We start from the raw sequence: 19,513 nt of genomic DNA, 5'->3' as shown, positions 1-19,513 counted from the left end.
TTTCTTCTCATACATTAAAAAACAAATAAACACAGATGCTTCATGTAGATGCTACATATATGTCTGTACATAGAGTGATTGAAAGAAATGACAATGACATAGAACAATTTCTTATAAGTTTTTTTTTTTTCAAAATAAATAATAAACAGCCATCAAAATATAACTCATTATAACACCTATCAGTACATATCTACACATCCATCTAAATTGCAGCCATGGTAGATGGCCACTGTTCTTTTCCTAAATCTATTAATGGTGGTGTTCCTCAGGGTTCTGTCCTGTAACCCACTCTCTATTATTCATTAATCATCTTAACCAAACTTCTTGCCCTATCCACTCCTACGCTGATGATATTACCCTACATCTTTCCACGTCCTTTCAGAGACGACCGACCCTTCAGGAAGTCATCAGATCATGCAGGGAAGCCACAGAATGCCTGACTTCTGATCTTTCAAAGATTTCTGATTGGGGCAGAGAAAATTTATTTGTGTTCAATCCCTCAAAAACTCAATTCCTCCATCTATCAACTCAACACAACCTTCTAGGCATCTATCCCCTCTTCTTCAATGACTTTCAATTGTCTCCCTCCTCTACACTGATTATTCCTAATCTGTCCTTTACTCATAATCTGAACTGGAAAATTCACATCTCATCTCTCGCTAAAACACCTTCTAAGAAGTTAGGTATTCTGTGGCATCTCTGCCAGTTTTTCTTGCCATCCAACATCCAACAGCTAACTCCGTACAAGGGCCATATCCGTCCTTGTATGGAGTACTCTTTGCATGTTTGGGAGGGTTCCACTCACACAGTTTTATTAGATAGGGTGGAATCAAAAGCTTTTCGTCTCTCCTCCTCTGACTTCAGCCTCTTTCTCACCGCCGAAATGCCACATTTCTTTCTAGCTTTTACCACTATTTTCATGCTAACTGCTCTAATGATCTTGCTAACTGCATGCCTCCCCTCCTCCTGCATCCTCGCTGCACAAGGCTTTCTTCTTCCTCTCATCCCTATTCTATCCAATTCCCTAATGAAAGAGTTAACCAGCATTCTCAATCATTCATATCTTTCACTGGTAAACTCTGGAACTCCCTACCTGCTTCTGTATTTCCATCTTCCTATGACTTGACTTCTTTTAAGAGTGTCAAGACATTTGTCCCTGAATTTTGGTTAACTCTCATGTCTTTTAAGGAACTGGCAACACAGTGGGCCTTTTTTTTTTTTTTTCATACTTTGTTGCGCTCAGCCAGCTGTCCCTCCTGTATAAAAAAAAAAAAAAAAAGATAGAATCCTATAAAAGAATACCTGCTCCTCCCCTCCTGAAAACACTTGTGGAATCCTTCCTGCCCATACACACAATAACATTTTCTTAATTTCTCCTTCATTTTCTTTTTTTTTTAAGCCATCACACAACTGCAAGAATGGAAATGAAATTATCATCAAAATTAAATTCATTAACACAATAATAAAGAATATTAAAACAGAATCTTAGAAAAGGTTTTCCAGTTTTTATATGTAAAATTGACCTCATTTCCATAAGAAATACGAAATAATCATATATGGTGTTACATAACGATAAAATTTTCAGGTTACCAATGCTTCACAACATTCCCATGCAGCATATATATATATATATATATATATATATATATATATATATATATATATATATATATATATATATATATATATATATATATATATATATATATATATATATATATATATATATATATATATATATATATATATATATATATATATATATATATATATATATTTTGTTTAATGATAAAAGTGCACTTGTATCATATTAGCTAGAGCCATATGAATTCTGAGGAATACTTCTAAATAGTGAAGTAAATATTTCAAGCATTTTCTCAGGCAAGCATTCAATATATTTCACATTACATAACAATAAAGCAATGGAATATCATCGGTTAAAATGTGAAAAGATAAATGGTCTTACTCAGCAGGATCTCTTGTAACCCCCAATTATACAATCTGTGGAAGAAAAGGTAGTTATTACAGTATAATAACTTGATGCAGCAATGCATTTCCAAAAGAATGTCTATCTATCTATCTATATACCAGGCCAGTAATCCCATATAGATTGACAGAAAAATCACTACACACTCATACACACAACATTCACACTTTTCACCAATTGGCCCAGAGAAGAAAAATAATATCACATTAAACAACAGGGTGAATGAACTTTCATTATAAGATTCCAAAGAAAATTTACTCCATACAATAAAAGGTGGTATACAAGTACGCTTAAAAGGAAAAAAAAGTATTGATAAAAAAAAGTATACAGCAAGAAAATGTCAGGAAATAATGCCACAAGTATACTGCAGACTCCAATGTGAATCATTTCAAAGAAAATCTATCACATTGTTGAATGTAGTGTACCATAGGCAAGTGTGAAGCCCAAAGAAGTCACACCAACATTTCAAACCCTCCACTAAAAGTCAAAACAGATGCTCTAAATAATAAAAAAGACATGTTGCTGACACCAATATTACTTGAGTGCAAAAGAGCAGCGAACATATCAAAGTAATGTATAATTGCAAAAAGTGCAAATACAAAATTTCTACCTATTTATGAGTCTTTGTGGAACTTGTTGGTCTATGGAGTTTCTTCTGGAAGGACTGGAATCTTTGCTGAAGCAGAGTAGTACTTGGTGCTGCTCCCTGTGTGGCGGATGGAGAGGTGGATCTCTTCCACTTCAAACACTCCAAACTCAAAATCAGCAAACTCCTGAAAAAAAAAAAAAAAAAACATATATATATATATATATATATATATATATATATATATATATATATATATATATATATATATATATATATATATATATATATATATATATATATATATATATATATATATATATATATATATATATATATATATATATATATATATATATATATATATATATATATATAAACATAACACACACACACATACAGTCAACTCTCGAGTAAGGAAAGCATTATTCCTGGAGACAATGTGTTATTCAAAATCACATTATTCTAACATTATTTTCTCACAGAAAATAATGGTACAAGGGAGGTGGTTATGTTCCTGGCCACTGGGAAAGTCTACCTATTTTGGGGATTTTGTTACTCAAGCCTTAAAAAATTATTAATACAGTAAGTACATCAATAGGTCATGTAAACAATAAAAACACGCATTTTCATCTTTGTATATTTCTTGGCCGAGAAATTAGATAATTATTAATTAAAAGTGATTTGTTATTATACAAGGAATATCATCCCATATTCATACATTTTTTATTAATGTATTTATGGAAATAAATCATGAGTATAATTTGGTGGTGGTCGGTAGCAATGTTTGTTTACCATCACCAGCTGATTGAGCCACGCAGTCCAGATTTCACTAACTCATTGTTCCACCACAGGTAACATGGAAAATTTTATGAAGAGAACCAGCCCTATTACTGCCGCATAGTATGATTTATTAATAGACTCAGTGAGTGAGGAAAAGTGCTTCTACATAAAAGTACAGATGGCTGTATAGTTGCCTTAACACAGGAGAGAATTGCTACTTCCTTCACTGTGCAGACTGTGGGAAGAGGACAGTCCACCAGCTACCTACATAAACGGGTACTTATCATGCAATAAGCTAAATAGAATTCCAATTGAAAACTTGGGAGATAAAGATGCGGTGATTGAAGCTGGCAGCGGCGATTTTGTTGTTGTTGTTCCAGGGTTTGGTTCCAATCACAATTTTTTGTGAGGTATTGTATTTGATGGCTCATAAAATACATGGGCTCATAAGATGCAGCCAGTTTCGGCAGACATTAAAATGAAAAAAAAGGTAAAATGAGCAGACTTAAGCCCTGAATATGAACTGAAGGATTTTACCTGACATTTGAAGACTCACATGCATTTAGTTCATTATTAGATCCCAGTGTTTTGCATTTAAAAATTCTAATATTTGCTAGTAGCCTAGCCTATGTACCAATTTTGTTGTGAGATGTAAACATATACTACCTAGCATATGGCATCAGCACTGACTGTGAGAGACTACAGGCCTAATAATCATAATTTTTCTTTTTTCACAATTTGTTTTACATGTATGTAAAGTAAGAATGTTCAAAGATATGTGCAATTACAATTGTGTGAAAATGTGTCTTGCCTCAAGGAGTAACATTGTAAAGAACGCAGTAAGTCCTGCCCGTGTCAAGATCAACACTGCCGATCACATGTTTTGTTTTGGTTCATGTGATATATGGCAAATTCTTCATGCCTGGTGTTATTCTATGTGAATTACCAGTAAATATGACCCAAAATATATTGTTACCTTAAAAGAAAGAGTTGTTTTGTGGTGTAGTACCAATCATCACTTTGTTTACATGTTCAAAGAGTTTGATTTTATAGCCATTGTTGTCATAGACTGACCACCAACCACTGCCTCAATACTGAACCTTGGCCTCATAGGGTGCAGGCCCATTTTCTTAGACTTTTTAGGGGGGAGAAAAAGGTGCGTCCTATGAGCCATCAAATACGGTAGGTTATTTGAACAATAACCTGTTTTTGTTTCTAAAATAAATTACTTCACAAAAAACTAATAATAATAGGCATTGAGGCAAAATTCATGAGATGAAGACATGGGCTTTGGTATACCTTCATGGTGAAGGTATATGCTACTTAATCATTGCCTTCCCAAGCTGCAGGAAGGCAGTGTTTGCTATTAAGAATACTGATTTCTCCCAGACAGTATCCTTCAACTGACGAAGGTGAAAGGTATTGTTTAAGAATACATCTCAGTGCGGTTCCCCTCAGAAGCAGCGAAGGTGCATGTGACGTCATAAAGTTAAGTTAACCCGCATTAAACTGTATCTTCTTAAATATCAAGATACGTTAAATCAAACTCACATTATTTAAACTCATGTTAATCGAGAGTTTAGTGTGTGTATATATATATATATATATATATATATATATATATATATATATATATATATATATATATATATATATATATATATATATATATATATATATATATTTAAAATCTCACCATAAGTCAATTTTTAATGACACTTTTTTTATTACAACAATATAAACACAAGTCTCATTGTCAGCTGCTATGCCTGTATGTTTCAAAAGAGAATTATAAGATAGACTAACTGCAATTCTGATAAACTTCACAATGTTCTATATAAATTATTGTGACATCAATAATATAGATCATCAAATACCTTGTGTTAAGAAGACTAAGAATTATTTCTATTACTCTAAATGTCTGGCTAGCATTTCTTCTTCATGTAGTATAAACCATAATAAGGAATCTATAATATGCATAAACAAACATACACATACACACATAAACATATACACACACAGACACACACTCTCACAAGCCACATCATCCCAGACTACTGATGAATTACTTCCATTTGATCATCAACATAAGATTCAATCTCTTCTTACAAGAAGTGTGTATCCTGACGTCAGTATATATTGTCTAAGACTCTAAATGAATTAAACTTATGTTAATCAGACAAACTCAGGTACATAAAGATTAGAAAACTGATTGACTAAAAAGGCTTTAACATTATTAGTGAAACAAATCACTAAATAGCATCGAATGGGCTTACTATCATAGGCTACAAGGAAGAAGTTATTTATCTTCACAGCAATAATTCAATTCATTCAATTAGAGAAGTCATAAGACAATAACACCTACAAAGCTTCATGATAAGCTATAATGATGCTGTTGGTGATTCATACAATTAAGCAGTGAGCAAAGTAAAAGATACTTGCATACATAGCTGTTTTCCTTGTAAATGAGAAAGACCGACCACATAAATGGCAAAACTCCATTTTGTCATAATAATCTAGTTGTGACTTCCCTCATAATAATAAATTGAATGTCTTCAATACATTCCCTCATGTGATACATCTAAGCAATATACAGAACCTTACATTTCTTCTTTAAGTTACTTAAGACAACAGCCTGTTGAGTGAGCACTTCATTATCAGACTTCAGACAATGGATCACTCACCTTCAAGATGTTTTTAGCACAAAATGTTTCCCGTGTCTGGCTAGTCACACCACTACTATCTTCATTGCTCTGCATGCAAAACGCTGTGTTCATCAGAGTGACATGCAGCTTGACTCTCTCTTGTTGCCGTGTCACCAGTCCTGGAATATGGAAGAGTGCACAATACAAAGACTTTAAAGAGCCATGGAAATGTATATGTTTAGCAATCTTCAATTAGATGTGCAGAACATAGACAGTGGATTAAAGGCCTGCACCTCTAGGGAATTAGTGCATTGTATTTACCAGTGCAGTATGCTAAATCATTAATCCACCTATCTATACATAATATGCAATATAACATAAATGAGAATCAAAGCATTCAACCAAGCTAAAGACACTCCATTAAGCCTGAGAAAAAAATATTTGCAAACTGAAACTCATGAGAAGCGACTCACCTCCTTTGACAAATTCTCCCACCACAGAATCAGCAATAGCCTGGATAGAATGGGACCAACTGAGCGCATTCACTCGTCCATAAAGAACATGCACCTCCCCTGGGTCGTCATTCATGATCTCGACACCCTTCATTTCCAAACGTAGCTTCTCACCTCCAAGTTGCTTCCTAAGGTGGAAACAAAAAACACAGCATTATCCACTCTGAAATGATCTCACACTCTTAATCTTAAAAAGTTTGTTCCAGTACATCTGCTATTTAATATTCATATGTCCTGTGAGAGCAAAAGCCAATTTTAAATCAGAATATAGTGAATCTATTCTAATCAGAAAATTACCACAAATCCTATCATCTATCACTCCTCATCAACAGCAATAAAACAAAGCCAGCCATGATATATGTAGTTACTGCAGTAAAAATTACACCAAAAGCCACAATAGACAATATGCTGAAAACAAATATTTTTGCATTGCACTAAAACATCAACCATATGGAAAATGAAGACTGATACTTTACACTTATGAAAAAATGTCAAATAAACTCCACTTTTTGCAGGTAATGATGTTTTAGTAAAATACAATGTTAGTACTTACTTCTTATTTCTGCTCCCAGAATACAAAATACAGGACACAGAATTAGTGATATGATGATACATTTTTTATATGAAATCTATATACCTGTATCTATGAAACTTTTTACCAAGTTACATGTACATATACTTAATCAATATTCTAGATCAATACAAAATACCATATCAACAACTTACCTGACACAAATGCACACACACACACACACACACACACACACACACGGAGCTCGCTCCGTAATGGGGAAGACTGGCTGGGTGACCAGCAGACGACCGAGGTGAATTACACACACACACACACACGGCCCGGTAGCTCAGTGGTTAGAGCGCTGGCTTCACAAGCCAGAGGACCGGGGTTCAATTCCCCGGCTGGGTGGAGATATTTGGGTGTGTCTCCTTTCACGTGTAGCCCCTGTTCACCTAGCAGTTTGTAGGTACGGGATGTAAATCGAGGAGTTGTGACCTTGTTGTCCCGGTGTGTGGTGTGTGCCTGGTCACAGGCCTATCCGAAGATCGGAAATAATGAGCTCTGAGCTCGTTCCGTAGGGTAACGTCTGGCTGTCTTGTCAGAGACTGCAGCAGATCAAACAGTGAATTACACACATTCAGGTTATGCCAAGCACAACAATCAGCCATTTCATAAATCACTTCTTACTCCTGGCACTGCTTATCCACACACACACACACACACACACTTCAAGTCACCCTAGGGACAGCAATCAAATCCTCCATACATTGCCACTCACTTTAAAACAGTCTCTGGGCACTGCTTGAGGGTGTCGACAGCCTGCTGGCGCTCCCGGTCATCAGCCAGCACCAGCACACACAGAGTCAGGTGAAGCTTGGCTGCCTCCTGGAATAAAGACTCCACTACTCCACGGCTGTCTCCACACTTCTCCAAGACCTCTTTCTGTTAACAGAGATGTAAGATTTATGGCCTATATTTGATGATATGACCAAGAAAAATAAAAAAAAAAGGAACATTATCCATACAATAACACATGTTAGACCAGAATATTTTAGTGTAAAATCAGTAAAACTCCACTTTCATTTTCATCTGGAAACCTTTCAATGCATTTCAAAATTTGCCTGTTTACTCATTATATATTAGTCTAACATGCTTTTAAAATAAGCTTAAAAAGCTTCACTATATGTAAATATACAAAAATATGGAAATAAATAATTGTGTTAAAAATACACACAAAAAAGTTATAAGTATAAACTTGTACTGTACAGATGAGAATAGCTTAAGTAACAAAATTCTTAAGTATCTCGAAAATTACATTCATTTATTGCACCAACATTGTTACAATTATTTATTTGTCATAACGATGATAAATGGTCATTATATCAAATCAGCATGCAAAGATCTACACAACTTTCAACATGAAACATATATAACTGTTGATCTATAAACAATAATCATGGATATCTTCACTAATGTTAGGAAGCCAGCACAATGACAATATGGTAATGCAAGCTATATTATCCAGAAAATGTCCTTTTGTCTGTCATTGTAGAAGTACAGACATATCAAAAAGCTAGCAGTGGAATGCAGAGTGGTGAGAACTCTGCTACTCTAACAACATGTAGTGTATATGACAGTAGGAACCATGTTAATGCATCATATGCTGAGAAAGGAAGGTGAGCATCAGTGTTCCTTTTACAGCAGCCAGTGGATTCAACATCCAATTAAGAGTGATGCCATACCCATTGAATATTTGGGAAATCATTTTACTACTGATATAATAGATAAAATAGTTCTAGAAACAAATAGGTACGTACGTACATAGAACAATGGATTCATAAAAATGCTGAGAATGAGATTAGAAACTGAAGTCTGAGGTAGATTTGTGGATCAAAGAAGGTAAAACAGAACCAGGAGAAATTATAATTTTTCAGCAATAATATTGAATATGAAGCTAATCAGAAAACCAACTGTTATATTATACTGTGATTATTCTAGCCACAAACAGTCAATTCCATGGTTCCATGCTCACCTTAGTGGAATAAAGTATCAGTTCCTAATAAAGTTTGTTCATTTCAATGATAATAAAAAATGCTTCCAAGAACAGATCCTGCTTTTCAGTTATATAAAATTCAGCCTCTTGTGGACCATTTTCAGAAAGCTTGGCTGATAATTTCTGAGTGAGAATTAAAAGAATACCCATTCAAGTTTATCTCTTTCTCAAAATTTTCTCTTATGTTTTATTTGTTTCATGCATATATAGGCTCAGTTTTCTCAAAAATAATTACAATAGCAGAAAGCAACTTCTAAGCTTTCAAATGATATGTAATTTCTCCAGTCTTTGTTAAAGTAACTTGACTGAATGCTAAAGTGAACAAGGAAACACCTGTCCATATTCATTACCCATTTTTATGTGTGAAAATGAATACCACCGACACATTTTATCACCTGCTATAAGTGTTAATATGCAAAGTCTTCATATACTCAAAAAGGTATGTGTGCATTTCACCTTGAACTCGAGGAACCTCTCCTGTATGTTAGGGGCATTGACTGGCAAGGAGAGGAAATGAGTGGAAGGCTGTTTCTTTCGTGCCTGCTCCACCAACATCTCCAGCTTGAGGCGAGCCTGGCGCACTGTTCTTACATCCTTACCGGTCACAACTTGGTGAGAGAAATCTTATGTAATACATGCAAATACATACACAGTGAAGATATAGAGCAGTACTATGTACTCCCACAAGAAAAACAAAATATAGAAAAGAAACAAAACTAATATGAATAATTTTGGTAAAAACTCAACCTACAATCTTACCAACATTTCCATTTTGTCCTTTCCCAGGGAACTTGAGGGTTGTGTAAGTCTCTTTTTCTATCCTACTTTTGGTAGAGCCTTTGCTTCCAATCAAGTAAGGAATGTATGGACTGCAAAAAATGTACAAATTCTTAGTCACAAATATTTGCTATCTTCTAAGTAAAGCACCATTCACTGATCTTTGCATAAAAGCTTTCCAGTACATTTCAAATTTTAAAACACATCAATTTAGTATAAACAGCATCGTAGATGAATGTAAAGATATGAAATGAAAATTCTAAGATGTTTTTTTTCGCATTGCATAATAAACACAATCTGCACATCAAAACTACTGCCAACATAAATTTCAACAATCTAATCTAATAATGAATCTAAACCAATAATAAAAAATAAAATTAGGTTCCATAATCACTGAATAAACATTAAAATCAACAATATAACTACAATACCAGTGCCATCAGTCATTTGTACTAGTGCTGTCTGACCACATAATCCTTGCGACATAAGCCACAATGCCTGAGTTGGAAAATTAAGCTGCAAAACTTGCCATGTTCATACTTGCTTTACAGATATACAAAGCTAGAAAATACTAGATTTTATGTTATACTTATAATGGCTAAATTAAACAATTTTCAAGGTGTCATATTCAAATTTTAGTACAATGGTTTCAGTTCCAATCTCTATCACTGATGCTATCAATAAAGTCAGCCATGCAAACACAACTCCTTGATGTGCTGTCAAACCACACCAGTAAACTACTTAATCATATGGACTACAGTGAGACTCAATCTGATGGCTTCAGAGTGCAAGGCTAGTGTGCTACCACTTACTATCCACTATCACTATGATAATATCCAACCATTCTTTCAAAACTAATAAATAAATGAACAAATGAACAAATAAACAAATAAATAAATAAATATCTAAATAAATCCTATAATAAATAAACAAAACATTTAACAATCCAGATGTTCTCAAAGTGGTAAATATTGACTCCCAGGGGCCAATGAAATCAGAAGGGTCAATGAATAACCAGGGGCTCACTGAATGAAGAAGTCATTGAAGCCTCCAATTTGAAATTCTTGATATTGATTTGAAGAATATTAGCCATCATTATAAAAAACACATTAATTTCCTGAATTTCTTTCAGTAAATCTACAAATATTTCAGCAGTGCTGATAACACTACCTTCAACCAAGCCCTCCTTAGCATATTTTCTTACTGTGTTAACTTTATATTGTGATGTATGTCAACTACTACTGCTACAATTATGATTACTACTGAGCCCAGTAATAATATTAATTTTGGTATTGGTACTTTCTATCTTTCTTTTGTTGTTGTTGAAGTGAAAGAAAGGCTGCAAGGAGGTTGATAATAAATCAATTCTGCAATCAATCAAGGCAAAACTCATATGAAACAATTTAATATTACTCTTTATGATCAATAGCTACATTGGTAAAATCATAAATTGTTAAAAAATGTATTGATAATAAGGCTTATCTATGAGATTAGAAAACAAAGTTTCCTTATAAATATATATACTAGGATTGGGTAAAACAACTAAAAATTAACAAATATTTACCATTATATTAAGAAAAAATAACATACTTAGCAACTGGAAAGGAAGTCTGAAACTTCCCATTGCCTGTTTCTTCTACTGTGAAGTCTGTATCATTGGTGCAGTCCACCTCATCCTGGTACACATTGTCCTCTGCAAGACAAACACAAGCAAACTCATCACAGAATCAACAGCTCACTTGTCCTCTACAGTCGATATGGAAACCAATCACAGCTGCCACTCATCCTTCCATGAGACAGATCCCCTCATTCCTTTGTAGCAATATGGAACTTGCCAACTGTTATCAACTTGGCACTTCACAGAAATAGTACCAAGAAACTGATCTCAGTGATATAATGTTGCCAAAAGCAGCATCCTTCCCTGAGATCAGACCAATATCAGGCCACTTCCCTCCTGTTGATGTATTTCCTCCCAGCTATGATGAACTGCACTGTTAAGTGTTTTTTTTTTTTTTTTCTTTTTATTTCTTATCTATTTTTTTCAATTCTTACCCAGTGGAACCATGCATGCTTTGGGGTCCGAGGGGTCTCCAAGCGCGTGTGTTCAAATCCTGTCCACGGTCCGAGTGTAGGTTGGGCTTCCACACTCGGGGCAACGGTTTCCTATCGGGTGGGCTTTGAGATAGGAGGTACCACAAAAAAGTATCCCCTTTAGCCCAGAAATTCCCGTGAAAAGCCCACATGGTATAAATAAATAAAAAAAAAAAATGTTTCCACAACATAATAAATAATTAATACTCTTTCTCACACATTACTATTGAAGCCATAAGTGATCAAGAAAGTCTGCACAATCTTTAGTCAGGCTGGACTGTCCTATTACTTTCCAGTGGGCACTTCCCATACCCACTGTCACAGAGTCAACAGGCCGACATAACAGTAAATGTTGGATACTATATAATAGCTCCTATAATACCACTTTCCTCGAAAATTCACAGGTTTTTTTTACCATTGAGTGAGTTATGAAAAAAATAAAATAAAAAAAGTGAGTGCTGAACATTATTTCGTATTTACTTAATACATATTATTTGCTTTCTGTAATCAGGTGAATACTTGAGTTAACGTAACGGTGTCATTAAGTTACTTTTCTTAAAACACGTATTCTCATAAACTCCCCAAGGTATATTTCTTAAACTTACCAGAAAAAAAAAAAGGAAAAATGTAAGTAGTCACCACAAATTGAGTATCTTCATACCCAGCATCTCCAGATTCCCACTGTTCCTAGTACCTTTCAGTCACCGCACAACTTACTTGGTACACTCACCAAAGCCGTATGCGTCCGCCTCTGCATAATTAGTAGTGGTAGTTGCCGTTTGAGGGTTAAGAACACGGTAGCAGCGGCCCGCAACCCAAACTGTCGGCGGTCGTAGGACATCCATTGTTGATGTTTACATTCGGAGCCTGCGCCGATAGAAATACACGTGCTCACGGCGGCGCCACCTTCAAAACTTGACTTCTCTATCTATCCATATACCAAGCCTGTAATCCTATATAAGACGATCTTGCCTTGCAGCTTCCACGGTAATATCTCTAGGCATTTGGAATCTGAACCACGCTGTCATTAAGTCATTCATCTATCTGACTTTCAAAACACGTCTTAGTTTAAAAACCTTCATACTTAGTTCTTTCATTTTCTATATCACAGACCACTCTGAGAATTACTTTCAAAACACACCACAGATACTTTCAACTCTATCACAACATTTATACATAAACCACTCTGAAAATTGTTTTCAAAACACACACTACACCTATTTACCTAACTCTTTCATTTCTCTGCCACACTATTCCTTCACCACAAATCACTTTAGGACATCACGTCTTTTGGGTTATATAGCCATCTGTGTGCAAACTTTCTTATAAGTCTTGAACTATTCTACTCTATCACACTAATAAGTTTAAAAACGCTTCAGCAACACAAATCCTTTTTTCTCTGCCTCAGAGATCTTTTGTTCTCCGAAACATTGCTAAGATATTGGCTGTAAAAATGTATATGACTTTAAGCAAATATATTAGAGGGAGGAAAGGGGTGTGCGGATCTGTTAAAAGAAAAACGGTCGTCCTGTAAGATAGTTTGGGAGTCACATGTCGATCCCCAGTCCCTTTTCTTAGCTAGTTTTGCATCCCATGTTGCTCACTACATATCCATCATTTCTTACCACTTTGCCTGAAAAGCTCTGTTTTAAAAAAGACTAACAACAGCCACACTATGTATATAAGTATATACCTCCAAATTGTAACTGTTAGTTATTAATAAATGTTCAAATGTTCAAGTGTTCAAATGTTCACAGGAGGAAAACTGATACTGTCAGAGATATCTTGCATTACAGACTGTGGAATTTCATCATCATCCCTTGAAAACATAACAGGAAGGCACTAGTTTCAGTGTCATTATTATCAACATATGCCAATAAATAACGAAATATATAGAAATAAAACGAATTCGTATATCAACCATCCTTACTAATACGTACCAAATGACCGGTTACTCTAGGCCACCCAACCAAAACTTCTTCCTAACTCATGAAAGCCTAGAATCGCAACAGTGACTTGCGCTGCAGCCCTTTGAATTGAAATGTTTAGCTCTCTCAAGAATACATGTAAGGGCCAGTTGATATAGGTTATTACAGTAAGATACTCGGGGATTTTTTTATTTACTTTTTTTTTCAATTGATATATAATTCTTGTTAAACATCAGAACACAAGAACATGAGAAAATAAGAGAAGCTGCAATAAGCCATGCATCAGCAGGGCTACATGTGGCAGTTCCTCTGAATACTGAAGGTGCCTCGAAAATCTGAAGTATACAAATTTATTAAGTTAAAAATTATCGAAAGGTAGTTTCAGTGGGACTTTTTTGTTGTTTTTGTTTTCTTATTTACTTTTTTTTTTTATCTAGGCCAGACTCCCTCTTACATGCGAAAAAAAGGAAAAACAGTAGGTTTCCTCTCTCTCTCTCTCTCTCTCTCTCTCTCTCTCTCTCTCTCTCTCTCTCTCTCTCAGACCTGTTACACCGTCACATGGCTTCCTGTTATTCATATTTTCGTTTAACATTATCTTCTTGTCGCCGGCGATAGTCAGCTGCCCGTCAGGCTCCACGGCACATAGTACTGTACATGTATACTCTAATCAGTGGGCCTGCCATTAGAGACGACCATTTCCTGCTTCCTTAATTAGTGGTATCATGATGCCTCAGTGATCTCCCGTACACACTGCCATTCTTCCTTGTCGCTACCAGTGGTGTGCTCACACGGTTTTGGTTTGCGTTCGATTAAGTGATTTACCAGTGAAGGAATTGCCCGTGGTCGCAATTGCTTAACGTATACTCTCTCATTGGGATGGAATATCATACTATCGTGAATATGAACTTGTCAGTAAACCCACAGTTGTACGTATACTCTCTCTCTCTCTCTCTCTCTCTCTCTCTCTCTCTCTCTCCAGTCCCATCAAACTCTCTTCAATGACCTTTCAACCCTCCTGGCTCTGCCAAGAGTAATTACTAACTCATTGATTATCTTAATGATCAATCGAAAGAAGGATCGTGCCTTCCTATGCTGTGATGAAGACATGGAGCTGACGGACTCGTGAGTGACGGCAACGTCCACTATGTCAAATGAGCTGAAAATTAGTGAAGATTGCCAACGGTTACGTTTTGCCCTTCTGCCTTCTGTCCACACTTCCGCTATTGATTGACCAATATCTGATCAAGGGGAAGCGCTAACTGTAACGAGTGACAGTAAGTGTGAGCCTTTAGAGGCATGGACGTCCTGCATATCTCTCTCTCTCTCTCTCTCTCTCTCTCTCTCTCTCTCTCTCTCTCTCTCTCTCTCTCTCTCTATATATATATATATATATATATATATATATATATATATATATATATATATATATATATATATATATATATATATATATATATATATATATATATATATATATATATATATATATATATATATATATATATATATATATATATATATATATATATATATATATATATATATATATATATATATATATATATATATATATATATACAGTATATATATGCGGGAGAACGATCAAAGCACCATCCCCAGCAAAAAACGTGTATTCTCGCGCAAACGGGAGCTGAAGGCATCCTCTTCCACTAGATGTTGCTTAGATGATTATCTCTCCATGACCATAATGTCTAAACTTTGATTAAATGTTGCGTATATAATGGAAGCGGATGCCTTGAGCTCCCGTTTGCGCAGAAATACCCGTTTTCGGTGGGATGGCGCTTAATTGTTCTCCCGCGGAGCAACTCATATACACAAGTAGGTTAGAAAGCCGTTAAAAGGAAGAATCGAAGCTAATTATATAATGTCGTGGAATTGGATGTGAGCTTTGTGGTGAAAGGAATGTGAGCTGTGAATTTACCGTACATATTTTCCTCATTTGTTTTATTGTTCCTATCTTTAATTGTGCGTTGCCTAACTCACTGTCAATCTCAGGAAACGAGTTGCTACAACATTTATCATGATAAGGGTTCAACGAATGGCTTCATACCTAAGGCGAGCCTCTAAGTCTTATCCAATTAGAAAGCAGTACACATTTTCCTGCCCTTTCAGTAGGTATCCTATTGGTCCAGGCGTTGCTCCAGCAAAGTAAGGTGCCAGAAATACAAGGGTGCGTAAGTACCAAGGGGGTATTTATGGAAATAGGAAAGCTGTCTAGTTTATTGAATTGTAACGAAGAAAGCCTTGTGCTTTTACTTTACGAACAAACAATGCACAATATAGTCCATCGTTGCAGCGTATGATACTATGGTACAAGACAAAATGGGAGACTAACTGCACGCAAGTTAATTAAGCTTACTGTCAGAGCTTACGTAGCCGCCTGGTAACTTCTCTCTCTCTCTCTCTCTCTCTCTCTCTCTCTATATATATATATATATATATATATATATATATATATATATATATATATATATATATATATATATATATATATATATACTAAGATTAGTCAACGAGATAATTACAATCGACTCGTCTTGAGAGATTGAACGGTTCAAGAGTGCTGCTGCTGCCTGTTACCAACAGAAAAAATGATGCAATATCTTCACCTTATGAACATTTCTACTAAATTGGATGTATATTACTCTCTCAATTTTCTCTTCCATATTTGCAAGCTGTTTGAACTCTAAAGAATAAATCACTACCGGTGGCGTCGCCTGGCCTGGGCACCCGGGGCCTTAGCTCCCGGATATTTTCTTAAGCCCCGGATAATTCAACTTCAAGAGAAACTAAAAATCGAAAATCATGTAACCTCTCACATGTAAAAAAAAAAAAAAAATAGCAGTGGGAGAATATGACTTCGCTTCAGTCAAAATATCTATTTTTTGCTTTAATCCCTGTGTTATCTATACGTGCATCATCCTTGTTCTATCAATATAATATAATTGAATTTTGACACATTTTGAAGTCACCACAAGGCTAAAGAAATCACAGAAATAAAGTTTTTTTTTTCCGGGAAGGATCCCCTAGACTTCCTCATCCCCCAATATTTTCATTCCTAAGAAATGCCCCTGACCACTACTGTTGCTGGTTTCAGTTTCCAGTTTCTCACTCAGAAGGAAGCAAAAGATGGATTCACCGAAATATATGTTAGGAGGAGAGTCAAGTGATGCTTTAGAGAGACTGGCCTCACTCTTATTTATTTCCAAAAATTGGTCGCACTCTATAAGTGTACTGTTTGTGATGGTTAATTTTCCAGTCGAGTCTATCCCTCTTAGTACAGAGTAACTGCGAGGACTCGAAACCAAATTTGTTGCCCACAACATTTACTGTAACATAAAAAGATAAATGAAATAACATATAAATAGATAAATAAACCAATAAACAAACAAACGTATAAACAAACATACAAGTTGTCCATGCCTAGCTCAAAGGATAGGAAAAGAAAGAGGCAACCAGTTATGCCATATCGAGGCGGGACAGGAGACCGTGACAAACGCCTTCCTTCAATATACTGCTAAATATAGACAACAAACGCTTGATTATGCACACTCCTCTTTAGTGTTGTTAACCTACTATGTAAAATTCTGTTCTGATTTTAATTACAATACATGGTTGTCTTATTTGTTTATGTTCATAATCAGCCTTATATGTCTGTGAATAAGGACAAGACATTTAAGCACGGGAAAGATTTTTTTAGAGAATGAGTTATGAACCTTAAAAACTTGTCTTCTTCCGGCCAGAATAACAACGACTCAGAATCGTACTCTCAAGCATTTCGCAGCATTATGTCGACTGTCCTTACAAACTTTAAAGGAAGTTATAGGGAGTATTCACTGGAGTTTTCACGTCAGCGTCCATGAGAAAAAGATGACCTTAAGAACCTGACTGATGATCTCTGTGTCTCTTGGAAATAATCCTTATGAGTATACGAATCGTTTCAACATACAGGTTCAATGAAATAAGTGGTATACATACGTGATCTTAGCTACCTTGTATCTATTTAGCGAAAAAAGTTTAATTGAAGATAGAAAGTTGTGGAGTAAGGTTTTTTTTTCTTAACTATGATGCAATAGGAGACTTATTTCCCTGTCATTGTACGTACGTAGCTGCCTGATGCCTGATGGAGTGCAAGAGTTACCGACTTCCCATAGAGGACCCACTACCACCACCTTGCGTCATCTTGCCCTCTCCTTTCCACGCCCCATACATACTCAGAACCCTCCCACACACATCTACCTACTTAAATCTTCCACCACAAAACTAGTGTCATTTTTCCATCGTCCGTATCTCCGCAATACCCTGCGTGAATGACGCGTCCATCTCTGAATTTGAGGATTGAGGGAACGTGGTAAGTAATTAACGGATGTGAGGCATGTGATAGTGGCAAGTCGTGCCTTCTTATCACAGCCACCGGGAGACTGACCTGCTAACCGTCAGAGGGATGTTGGGGGAGGGTGTTGTGGTGGCTTAAGGTCCAGCAGGATGGGGTTGTGTGTAATGGGGTTTGGATACAAGCTTAGCAGGAGGCTACTTCAAACGGTTTTTCCCTTGTTATCAAAGGAAATGGTGACTTATCTGCATCACCAGCCAAACACACACTTCTTGAACGCTAATTCCTTCAACTAAGCTCACGACCACCGAGAAAGATGAGTCTTGACCAATGTATTCAAGTGTCCCTAACTTGCTGTCTTGACTGCACATATTAGGAAGCGAATCATTAGGGAGACAAGAATGTATGATTGAGAGAGGAAATTAAGGTGGAACTGCAAATTATGTATGAGCTTCATGTTACGTATTATGATGAGCAGGCTAGTGCACAGGTGATATGTTGAGTTAATCTAGTACAATGGCTATCAAAGTGACATATTAAAGACAATATGAGACCTTTATCACATATTGACCATTTAATGTGGACCTGTCACCCCAAAAAAGGCTAATTAAGCACAACTGATGTAGATGATCGGTAAGGGTAGCAAAATCCAGGTGATAAGTCTGTTCTCATGGGAGTTTTTTTTTTCTTTTGATTTTTCAGAATCTCTCTTTATATCACAGACGCTGCTTTCAGAATAAACATCACAATATGGAGTCAGATAAGAATGCTGAAGATTGATCTATCTGACAGAAGAAAGAGAGAAAGATCTAAAAGAAGGTTTATAAACGGAGTGAAAGAAGACCTGCTTGTAGTGAGTGTGATTTAGGAAGATACAAAAGACCGAGAACATTGAAGAAGGTTGATCTGTTGTGACGACCCCTCGTGGCAGTAATCGAAAGAAAGTCAGATTACATTTCACTGTTGATTTAGAAAGTGAGTGTCGCATAGAACTTGCGACACTTGATAGATGATAAAGTATTTGGTGAGCTGAGAACCTCCCTATTGAGGCACTGTGACAGGAGTTTTGACATATCATATGGTACATTTATGATCCGAAGCTTGAATAATTTTTTTGTCTTCACGACCCTTATTATATTTTGTATTATTTTCTCTCAATGTTAAACCCTAAAATTACTTGATGAAATAATGAATAGAGTTTCGATGATTCAGAGGACGAAGATTGAGGAAAAACGTTATAGTGAATGTACACGGGGTGTTATAAGGCTCTTCACCATAAGAAC

General features: G+C 35.7%; 1 protein-coding gene across 2 annotated transcripts; it reads right to left on the bottom strand.

The window, feature by feature from the left end:
* Positions 1–1,854: 1,854 nt before the first annotated feature.
* Positions 1,855–12,812, bottom strand: LOC123516979 (activating signal cointegrator 1 complex subunit 1-like). 2 transcript variants are annotated; one of them, XM_045276781.1, is made up of 9 exons: positions 12,679–12,812; positions 11,448–11,550; positions 9,840–9,949; positions 9,537–9,688; positions 7,806–7,969; positions 6,475–6,641; positions 6,041–6,180; positions 2,598–2,760; positions 1,855–2,001 (listed from the first exon to the last, which is right to left on the bottom strand). In XM_045276781.1, the coding sequence occupies exons 1-8, from the start codon at positions 12,791–12,793 to the stop codon at positions 2,629–2,631; spliced, it is 1,083 nt and encodes a 360-aa protein (XP_045132716.1). In that variant the 5' UTR covers positions 12,794–12,812; the 3' UTR covers positions 1,855–2,001; positions 2,598–2,628. The 2 variants fall into 2 exon arrangements, with proteins under 2 accessions (XP_045132716.1, XP_045132715.1); XM_045276780.1 differs by having other exon boundaries at positions 12,666–12,805.
* Between the last annotated feature and the right edge of the window lie 6,701 nt (positions 12,813–19,513).

Source organism: Portunus trituberculatus, chromosome 41, assembly GCF_017591435.1.
Source record: "Portunus trituberculatus isolate SZX2019 chromosome 41, ASM1759143v1, whole genome shotgun sequence".
Classification (NCBI taxonomy): domain Eukaryota; kingdom Metazoa; phylum Arthropoda; class Malacostraca; order Decapoda; family Portunidae; genus Portunus; species Portunus trituberculatus.
This window is presented reverse-complemented; position numbering and strand designations above follow the sequence as displayed.

Bases quoted from the DNA above. Each gene is read 5' to 3' on its own strand.
- LOC123516979 (XM_045276780.1), bottom strand. From the start codon at position 12,789: ATGTCCTACGACCGCCGACAGTTTGGGTTGCGGGCCGCTGCTACCGTG. The intron at 11,551-12,665 runs GTAAGTTGTGCG...TTTGTCTTGCAG, and splicing joins GGCTTTGGTGAGTGTACCAA to AGGACAATGTGTACCAGGAT. The intron at 6,642-7,805 runs GTGAGTGGCAAT...TTTCCACCTTAG, and splicing joins TGCCCAGAGACTGTTTTAAA to GAAGCAACTTGGAGGTGAGA.